At 44.0% G+C, this 11,051-nt stretch overlaps 1 protein-coding gene across 1 annotated transcript in view; it reads right to left on the reverse strand.

Annotated features, from left to right (window-relative positions):
• HMGA2 (high mobility group AT-hook 2) overlaps positions 1–5,471 on the reverse strand; it is a 103,767-nt gene extending 98,296 nt beyond the window's left edge. The window contains exons 1-2 of the mRNA XM_018080855.2: positions 4,658–5,471; positions 1,901–1,987 (exon numbers count right to left, since the gene is read on the reverse strand). Of these exons, the coding sequence (XP_017936344.1) occupies positions 1,901–1,987; positions 4,658–4,768 (198 nt within the window). The 5' untranslated portion in view covers positions 4,769–5,471. The remainder of the gene's footprint in view (positions 1–1,900; positions 1,988–4,657) is intronic.
• Positions 5,472–11,051: the final 5,580 nt, after the last annotated feature.

An 11,051-nucleotide genomic window follows, 5' to 3' on the forward strand; every position in this document is an offset into this window, starting at 1 on the left:
CTTTATCTACAAACCCAGAAACCAGTAAGACTTGTAATTACATACTCCTCAAAGTTTTTTTTTATTATAAAAAAAGACGTGGTCTTTGGTCAATTTTTTACACTAGCAACACCCAAAAGGGTTTGCTTTAATTACAGCAGTAACTTGATGCATTCAGAAAATCCAAATGTTATAAGGAAATTGCTCAGTTTGTAAATTAGATTAAGAAAACACAACTATGTACCAAAATCATCTGGAAAACTTTTGACTTGATAAACCTACACATATATGAATGTTTTAAGTTATTTTCCATTTATACTGATTTCCAAATTAGTCATGTAAATGAAACAATGTTAATATTTCTTTTAGAAGAATCTTTTTAAAACATATTTCTATGAATTACTTAAAATCTAATCTTATTACAAATATTTCTCCTAGAAAGCCAACACTCCTAGGAGTAATATTCAAAATACTAAAGCTCACATTTGGATTTGCTAGACTAATAAAAAAAAATGCTCTCTCTCTTCTCAAGAGTGACATTTAAACTATTTCAAAGTACATCTGAGGAACATTTTTATAAAGAAAAAAACCCAGCATTTTAAGCACGTTACCTCGAAGAATGACTTTGACATATTTTAAATACCTAACCTGTAAAGTATTTTTTAGTAATTCATTAATTTCTGGATAGAATATACTGGGTTTTTTTTCAGTCCAGAAAGTAAAAAAAAATTAAAAAATCTGAATTTAAAGAGTTGGAAAATTCACACAAATGTTGAAAACATTTTAGACAAAACAGGCATGAAACCATAGTCACCTCCTAATGATTAGATATTTATCAGTAGTTGCTATAGTAATTTATAACACTGAAAACTATAAACTTAATTCTGGACAGTACCATAGGCAAATGAACCATAATTAGATGAGGACACAAATACCTTTGACACAGGTTTTGTCACAGACCTCCTTAAAAGATACTGATACGAGTAAGCTCTACAGTCCACTACCAGATTTTGTAAGCTTTTGTTTCCAATTTAGTACCTGTAAATTAGTGCTAACTGCTGTATAATTATCAACACAAACAAATTTCCCATACTTGTTTTCAACTATATACAACTACTTGCCTTCCCTAAAATATTTCCTAGAGAGTGGTATTATTTGCCTTGACAGTGTAGGTTTTTAATGCTGTGCTTTCCCCAATTCAAATAAAATTAAGTCACTGTATTTGTGATGTAAAGTCCATGCACTAAATACAGTGACTTCAGAGAGCTTCTCCTACAGCTAAATGCATTCAGAACCACCAGAATAAAAGTTTGCTCCCATCATCAAGCAGAAGTAGTGGTTCAGAAGACTAATAGCACTTCCAGTAAAAGTCTCTTTGAAACTGATTATTAAACAAGATATAGCAGGCTTTTACTGTAACTCACAGTTTACTTAGCATCACATTTTAAAGCTGTACATTTCAGTATATGCACTTATTTCCATCAACACATAATTGGATTTACCTCTAATTAACCTATGTTTGACAAAGCACTCAGCTTTAATATACAGATTTGGTCTGTAGTAGTAACAACTGTAAGTGGGCAAGAAATTAATCTTCCTCTTACAAAAATTTTAATGAAGAAAATAATATCCTTAATATTGATTTCCTTACTAGATACAGGATATCTCAATGGTTTCTCATCATATACATTATGTTATTTCACTAACCTGTACACTACTCAAAAAGCAAGATGCCCTTATAGGTTCTGTACTTATGGTCTTCATGTTAATTCTAGTTTTAAAAATGCAAAATTCATGTTTTATGTAGCTTCCATTATTAGAAGGGTTCCAACCTCACAGTTCACAGCCTAAATGATTGGATTTTTTCCTACCAGCTGATGAAAAAACAGCATTAGTAACTCTTTCCCTTTAATAGTCTCACCTTCTGAGCTGCTTTAGAGGGACTCTTATTTTTGCTTCCTTTGGGTCTTCCTCTTGGTCTTTTAGGAGATGGTTCACCAGTTGGTTCCTAAACACAGGAAAACATGCTATTGTGGCAAAAGGCAACAACTAACCCAGAAGATCTGAAGGATAAACTATAACAGAAGTTGCTTAAAACATATGAATTAATAGTATAAATAACATAATAATAAAAATACAACATGAAAAATTAAACAACTCCACGTAAAAAAAAACACTTTTGCACAATAAAAGAGTTTAACTTCCCTTATAATCGCATTAAAAAACTTTGAAAAGTTTGTATATTCAAACGTAAGTTATAGGAGGAAACATATTTTTTAAAGATAGCTATGATTTCCCTCATATAAGAATGGTTATTCACCAAATAATACAGTTACCCATTTAATTGCAATTGCATTTCATTATAACAAGATAAAATTATAACATGTAGCTTGTAGCACAAACTTTCTTTGGGAAAAAAGTTAAATACCGGATTACTGTAAAGTAAGCTGAGACTATTTCTCCCTCAAGGCCACAAATACTGGGGAGGGGGGATTTTTTTTCTGTTGTTCTGAAGTCGGCATTATATTCACACCTATTCTAAAAATAATTCATTTGTATTAAAATGCAAATGTAAAAGTTTCTTCAAATATGAAAATAGTAAGCCAGAAAAACTCAACCAAAGAAAAATCTGAAACAAAACCCCAACTCTAAGATGAGTTGACAGGAACACTGATTACTTTAGCTATTTTCTTAACTAGTTCCTTTGCCCGACAGTAAATATCCAGTTCTTAAAACTGGGTATGAATTACTAAGAGTTCGGATTCCAAATATTTATTCAGTGAATCATAAACACTATAAAACTCTTCCAGTCTTAAATATTATACATTTCATTCAGGTTACAGGATGTGGTAAAAGTAATTAAATGCAGTTTGCTAACTTAAACCAGTTTAAACCCCTTCAGCTTTTATAATTCCCAGGTAGATTAAGAGGAGGTTGGCGAGAGGACTCCCCAAGTGCTCCAGCTCAGTGGTGAGCCTCGCAAGCACTGCACATCTGGGCTGAGCACGTTGAAGGAGACGCGCTTTTCTTTCACTTCCATACATTCAAATGCTATAGGAGGAAAAAAAAATAAAATAAAGAATACAGGAAAAAAAAAAAAAAAAGGAAAAAAAAGAAAACGGACCCCTGGCGCAAGTCCGCAGGGCCGGAGGGTGCCGGCTGCCGAGGCTGGGCGAGGGCAGCCAGAGGGTGAAGCGGGAAGGGGGACAGAGCCCGCAGCCGGTTCGGTGGAGTGTCACCGACGGCAGAGCGAGAAAACTGGGGTCTCCGCTTTTATGGCTTTCCAAATAGTACTTTCTGTGCAATTTACAGGACCATATCGGAGCGGGGGATGGGGGGTGGGGGGAAGTAAAGCAGACGGTTTCCCCCGGCTACCGGCTCTGCTCCTCAGCTCCCTCCGTGCTTAGAGCTCCTCGAAGGTTCTCGTGGCAGTGGGGCTGATGCCAAATGAATGAGAGTAAACATGTTTAAAGCCCGCGGAAGCTCGCTCTAAAATGAGCTCCTTGGACAGCCCTACTCCTCAATCGTGACTTCCGAGAGAGGCAGGGAAAAGGCTGCGGGCGGCTTCGCGCTGCTCCCGCCGAGCTGCGGGAATTAATTGGTTGCATCCGCAGGCAAAATCCCCCTTCGGCGGCGCCGCCGGAGGGGCTGCAGAGCGCGGAGGCTCCCGCCTGGCCCCTCACCCCGCGGCGGGGGCTGAGCGCGGCCCGGCAGCTCCAAACGATGCGACAATGGTACTTCGGGAAAGGAAGAGAAGGTGTGGGGGGGGAGAGGGGTGTGGGAATAATGCACGGATCTAGCAACCTTAGCGTGGATTCAGGTCTTGCAAGTCAAAAAGAGAAACCCAGCGCGTCCCTTTAGGGGCCCGGGAGGAGGCTGTAGGTTGCGGGTGGGAAGGAGCTCCCCGCACCCAGCGTTCCCGTCGCCTCGACCTGCCTGCAAAAGCGCCGAAGCAAAGGCAAAAGGTGTTGCAAAAGCAGGGCAAGCCTCCTCCGGCTACTTCCCCCACCTCCATCGACAACGGGGGCACCTCTGCATACGATGACGGGGCGAGGGAGGGAGATGAGGAAGGGGGGAAAGCCGGGGGGCGGGGGGGGAGGCGAAAAAACCTATGCGACTTTCTAGACACCCTCCTCTCCCCCCAGCCCCAGGATCTAGGGGCAGTCAGGGGCTGGGCTGGTCAAGATCGGAGGCGGCAGCAGCGCCCGGTGGGACCCGACACACGCACATGCACGCACACACACGCACGGACTGAGCTGTTGCGAGGGCTGAGAGAGAAGGGACAGGAGAGCCCCGTTCCTTGCTCCTCGCTTTCGCAATTTCAAAATCAGCTCGAAATGACCCAGCGAACGCTGGTTGGTCGGAGCCGCGCTGCTCCATGTTCCCCATTTACATTGAAAAGCCCCAGCTCGCTCCCTGCACAATAGTGAAAGTCCCGAGGAGGCTCCGAGGCTCAGCCACGAGCAGGCAGCGCCTCGCCGCTTCGGGCCCCAGGGTCTCCCCGGCAGAGCGCCCGGCGGAGCCCCTCGCTACGCCTCTGCACCACCTCGCCGGGAAGCAGCACACAACAAAGCCCCCCACCCCGTCGCCAGGACTGCTTCATTTGCAGCACAATACGTACATGTACATGCCTACAACACTACAGATCTACGTCTCTACGTTTTTATACGATACTGACTTCTGTTTGTTTCCTGGGTCTGCCTCGTCCTCTCTTCTGAAGCTCTGCGGTTGCAGGTTGATCCTGGGCAGCAGTGGAAGGCTGACCGGGTCCCTCACCTTGTGCACTCATCGTGATTTCTGCTGCTCAGCCTGAAACCAGTCTCTCCAAAGCACCTTGGAAGGGGAGGAATCAAAACGAGCTCTTGCTGCTTTTGCTGCTCGCTGCCACCACCACACCGGACGTCCTGGTGCTGCCAAAAAGGAGAAGAGAAGGGGAGAAGGAGGAGGAGGAGGAGGTGATGGTGGTAGTGGTGCTGGTGGTGGTGGAAGAGGAGGGGGAATTAATCTCTCTTACAATTTAGGAATGATTAGTAACATGAAGCAATTCAAAAGAGGGGAGGAAAAAAAAAGAAGAAAAGGCAGAGTAAGTTGCAACCCTGGAAATAGGAGAGAGGGAAATACTCCGAGGGTAGTCGGGAGCAAACCAAGAAGGGGGGAAAAATCCTACAAATTGAAAGCAAGTGGTGGCTATCGCGCTTAGATCGGATCAGGACAAATTAAGATAAGACACACTGAAAATGGACTGAGAACACTGCACAATCTTGCCAAAAGCATGCACCCTGGGAAGATGGGGATTTCGGCAGCAGCAGGAGCAGCGCGCAAAAGGAGCGATCACTTAAAAAATAATAATAAAACGATTTGGGAGATTGGGAGGAAAAAAAAGGGGGGGGGCGGTCCTGAGTTCGTGTCTGTGATGCGAGTTGCTGAGACTGGAAATATTATTATGCGAGTCCTGCCCACGGACTAAACTAGGATGAGGGTTAAAAGAAAAAAAAAAAAAAAGGAGGAAAAGAAAAGCCACTTTTACCCGTGGGTGGAAAAACCAGGAGGGGGCTGTGCGGAAAAAAAAAAAAAAAAAAAAAAAAAAGGAGGAGGCAGAGCGAAAACCCGGCGATGGGGGCCTGGCGGCCGGCCAGATAAAACACGAGCAGCACGGCAGCCGGGGCAGCGGCGGCAGAACGCGCCGCCGCCTCACGGTGTCCCGCACCGGCCTGCCGCGCCGCCACGGCAGGTTATAAAGGCGGCCAGCCCGGAGAGGTCCGCGCGGGGGCGGTTACTGCCGCCCCGCACACACCGCCACAACCACCGCACACACCGCACACACCGCACAACACCGCCACACCGGCACACACCGCGGCGCCGCTGCACGTGGGGCCGCTGCGGAAACCCAAAAGGCGGCCCGCGCCGGGGACGGCCCGCGGACGCCCGCCGCGGCTCGGCCCCGCCGGGCTCGGCCCCGGGCAGCGGGGCCCCTCCGCCGGGCTGCGGCTTGGCCAGGGAAGGCGCTGCTATTGCAGGCACAGGCTCGGCAGCCTCCCCCGAGACGGCCGCGCCGGGGTAAGATGTGGGCGGTGTAACCCGACAGCGGGTCGAACCTGTCCTGTCGGGAGGGTGACGGACCGGGGAATGACCTCTTGCGGCGTGCCCTGCCCCATAAGTAGTTTTTCCCATACGCTCGGCGGGGCTGCAGGCGGTACCTCTTCACAGACGCGGTAAGCAGGGTGTCCAGCAGCCCTCTCTCTACGCCGATGTTAGGTCCTCTCCCGTGCAAGCCGTGCGTAGGCGCCCCTTCTCTGTGGCATAAGCAGACGGCCACAAAGGCCAGGGAGGACCACGCTGTCTGTGCGTTTCCCAAAGAAAACGGTCGGACCTGGGCTTCATGGGCACCTTGGGCATTTCCTCCAGTCCCATACATCCCTCAAGGTCAGATCGCATCCTTCCTCCCCTACTCAGAGGTGGACGAGCACAGGAGAGTCCTCAGAAGGAAATAAAAAGTTGCATTATCGTATATAATACTGAAGAGGGCAGAGATACTGCTGCAACGCTCCTTGTACTGGCTATCGAAATACAGCCAGTTGTCTTGATACCTTATAAATTCTTAAGTCTATAGATAAATAACATACTCAGGCAAAAAGTTACTACAGTAAAACATATGCAGTCATTGACCAGCAAGGGCTGCGCTGAGGAAACAGCTGTTTTCTGAGGAATAGAAAAAGTACACTACAGACAGATGGGCTAAAGAAAGAGTAATCCTAGAATACTTCTTAAGGCTGAAAATATTCCCAAAGTGTTCTTAATCCAATCATAAGGCTCCCAAAGCCTGCTTCCCTCCCATCCCCAAAAGCAACCAGCTATGGAAGATAGACACAGTCCACCTGTTCAATGTAATAGCTATAAGAAAAGTCTTGTAGTCCCAACTACACTTCGTACAATACTCAGTTACCATCACACCATGAAGCAATCCACAGGGCCCTACATCTATTCTGGATATCAAATGATAAGCTGCTGTATGAGATCAGGATTCCAAGCGGAGGCTGTGAAATCTATAGTTTGAAGTGTAGCAGCACATAACCTCTATAACATCCATTAATCTCTTTAAAGCATATTCATGTATCCATTTCTCTGAAAGAAAGTGGTACATGAAATTGGTAAAAGTCTGTAGCTCCAAAATGGCCATCTCCGCACAGTCATTCTATATGGGCTATTAATAGTTCTACTAGTCTTCCTTTCAGTAGTTTTAGTACCTATACTGTAGTCCAAAGATTTTTTACATATAGTTATAAACAAATAATCTTCATATGGAAGTAGTGTTCCTAAAATCACTGTTTGAAAGCTGCTCCAGACAAAAAAGGTCTTGACGCTTGCACTGTGCCCAGCACAAGAGTTTGGGTCTTTCTACAATCTGCCAACAGATGCACCGTCATAAGAGTTAGTATCCAAGATCTAAACCACGGTGGGTCTTTCATTTATTTGAAATTGTCCTGATTACCTCCTTAACCAAAAGTCCTTAGATTAGACCAATGTGATACTCCTGATGGCAGCTCTGGAGATACAAAGCTGTCTAGACTAATAAAAAAACTTGGGTTTACGTCATGTATATTCTGAGTATTTTAACAGAGGTAAACAACATGATATCCAGAACCCAGAAAGCCCGGCTTTCGCAAGTGGCTGGTAGAAGCTGAGGAGCCAGAAACAGCTCTTGGTTTTATCCCAGGTTCTTTTCCAAAAGAGATGTGGTAGCTGTTCCTTCCACTGTTCCAATCTATTTTCTGACAGTATAACTATATTTGCACTATATTCCATGCAAACACCAGTGAATACAACTGTATAATTAATTTGAGGGAATCCTGCAAAGTCAGTGGAGTAGAGATGACCTACTTTCCACTAGCTTTGGTCTGAGATTTAAGCTTTGGTCTATCAACAAAAGTATTAATTGTCAGTGCTTTTTTTTTTTCTTTTCCACCCCAGAAGCATTCATAATAAGATAGGAAATTTATAGGCATAAAATAAGGCCTGGTTTCACTCTCCATGGGTTTAAATACTCAGGAAATTTCCAAAGAAATAAAAGGAACTGCCTAGAAGATTAAGAAGAAGACAGTGAAAAATAAGGTGCAGATTTTGTTACCTAACCCAGAACACTTGGAGGCCATTTGTTTTTCTGTAGTCAGTGTGGTGGCTTGTAGAGGGTTAATTGTCTCTGTTCTGAGACAATTTTTTCAGTTGTGTATTCTAACAGCAACAATAATATTTTGCATCAGAACAAAGAACCCAACATTGCAGGAAAGTATCTTTTAGGAAGACAGAAAATTACAGGTTAAATAGGCCTTGGAGCTTATAAATAGCACCAATAAATGGCTTTCCTTGCTCACTTCTTCATCACCTCCTTTCTCAAAAGTCCGTGGAGGCCGAAGAATCACAGCCTATAAATCAATAGGCTCATGCTGTGCATGGTCATGGGGAGATGTCACCTATAGACAGCAACCTAACATAATCCATACGTAAGTATAACTGACTTCCACTTGTGGAATTCTGTGGGCTTAGATGGTCTCAACTGGCAGTTCTTTACACAAGGAGAGAACATTTTTTTTTCCAAGTTATAACATTTCCTTGAAGGTCTGTGATGCAGACTGTGTGATAGAAAGTTTGTCACCAACTTTACAGTGCTTGCTCACCATGTGTGTAAGAGTGCAAAGAGTCACGGCACCTCTCTGTTCTGCTCAAGGAGGTCATGTTTTCTCCATCCTAGTTCTCATGGAATATAAGATACTCAAAAGTGGTAGTGATAGTAAGTTTAAGACCTTAGCTCAGGGAGAGCAGCAATATTTTAACTTTGAAAGGTCTCTGGCCACGGTGGGAGAGCAGATGGTAAAATTTACAAGGATTTTTCTGCTCATTTCCTCAGCTCTTCAAGGAGCTTACAGCTCTACACTGCCTCAGAAAGCTCCTTAGTCTACCAGTGCTAGAGATTGCCATGTCTAGAGGGGTTGTATATTGGTTGGGTAGTTCACTTTTGTGGCCAGCCAGAGCAGCCAAAGATATTTGTGTACTCAAAGGCTACACTGGGTACTCAACGAGCTGGGAATCCTAATATTCTGCTTCTAGAGAAACAGTCCTCACAGGAGAAGTACATTTTGCAAACATTGTCTGTATTTCTGGGAAAAGTTAACTTTTGTTTTCCCTTGTTCTTTTTGAATTGGCTCCCTCTGGTCTTTGGGGATGCAAGACAGAAGAGAGAGGAAACTTGAGTGCACTTATCAGATGGGCCAAGGTGAATCACCACTCTTCCACTCTTTTCATCTAGCTGGTGGGACCAACAGTGGTCTGCTTCATAATCAGCAACCTGGAGATGGCTGGGAGAATGCTTTAGGGAAGCATGACTGTGACTGACAAACAAGATCCAGAGAAGAACATTAAGGCTCACTCTCAGGCCTTGCCTGCACTGGGGAATTTTCTTCCCTCCTCCAAATTCCCACCATTGCCAATATGAATGCAGCTGCACAATTGTTAGAGATGTTGGGAGGCATAATATATGAGTTTTCATCTAGTCAGACATTTGCAGCACTGTGTCAATTAACCCTCCTCAGAGCAGGGTTAACTGATACAGTGCTGAAAATGGCTGCTGGAGCTGAAAGCTGTTTATACTAAGGTTCCCATTGTTGCTAACTCTGGTGCAGCTGCAGTGGAATAGGCCCACATGGGATTATTTGTTAACAATTCTCCAACCTAAAAGCTACTTCAAAATGCAACACAGCCACCTTATGGGCCAAAACATGCTTCCACTGCACCTCAACAGCTATACATGTAGGCAGTCACCATTCATAATAGGATTTCTTTCAGTCCAGAAGTTACTTTTTGCATTTCTGTATGAAATACTCAGTACTTCATCTCAGCAAATTGGTGTTCCTGTCCCCTCCATAGAACTGCCTCTGCTCATTAGTTCTCACTAGCTCTGGGCTTGAAGATGTGTCTTGAAAGAGCCAATTTTCTGGTAGTGTTTTTTCATTGATTCATACATTCATTAATTCAAAATAAAATTTGCCCTTTCACTCACAGAATCTTTGAATTTGTTTTTGGTTTTAATTTCTTAATGCAGATTCAGTTCTTTAATTTATGGCTGTAGTTTCTTGTTCACTAGCAATTTTGCTTTTTTATTGTTAACAAGTAAAACCTGATTCACGCAGAATAGCACCATGAAGACTAGCTGATTTCTGATAAAGTTCTATTTTGAATGAGCAGAGTTGGCAGAATCAGTCTCAAGTGTTTCCATGTGCTTTAGGAAGCAGTTGTGAAACAGGCTGCTGAAGTGGGTATTTCACCTTCTGCTTAGTAAGACTAATACTTCTAAAAAGCCCCTCTCTATCCTTCTCCCACATCCATGTCTAACACTAACTAAAACAAGAAAGTGTTGTTTGGCATTTGTTACACTTTTGAACAACTATTTATCAGACAGATGATGGCAGTCAGGTTTTTAAAGTGCAATCTGCAAGTGTGAAAATGTTGAAGTCCAGGCTCAGCAAAAATCTCAGTGAAAAACTCTAGCTCACTAAAACCCTTGATTAATGACAAGCAGGTTTCAGTTCATACACAGCATTATATGCAAATATAGAACACAGCTATTTGCAGAATTCTGGGCAACTGCCTATGCCTGTGAATATCTACAGAGGCTCAACATATCTGCCCAGGGAAATGGCAAAGGGGCAGACACAGAGGAGATGTAATCCACAGCCTCCTAGCTGTGAAAGTGAGCAATAGAGCTCAGCTTAGGGCACTGGGATGTTGAGCAAAAACTGATTTGGCAGAAACTTGGATACAGCTGGATATTTTGAGAAACGGGAACGAAAGTGGCTCACTCTTCCTTCGTCTCTGATACTGCTGTGGTGACTTGTTTTTCCCTCCCCGAGATCCCTTTGGGCAAAGGGACTGGGCACAGTAACTGAGTAGCCTGCAAAGCAGGTGTGACAGCTGTCTGTGGAGGGAAAGAGCAGCAACATACTGAGCTGTGGGGATGCATGATAAGATTCACAGGTCACAGTTGTCATACAACTTGGCAAACATATTTATATATGTTTGCT

The sequence above is a fragment of the Manacus vitellinus genome, unplaced genomic scaffold (assembly GCF_001715985.3).
Source record: "Manacus vitellinus isolate BGI_N305 unplaced genomic scaffold, ASM171598v3 scaffold_5_pilon, whole genome shotgun sequence".
NCBI classification, from domain to species: domain Eukaryota; kingdom Metazoa; phylum Chordata; class Aves; order Passeriformes; family Pipridae; genus Manacus; species Manacus vitellinus.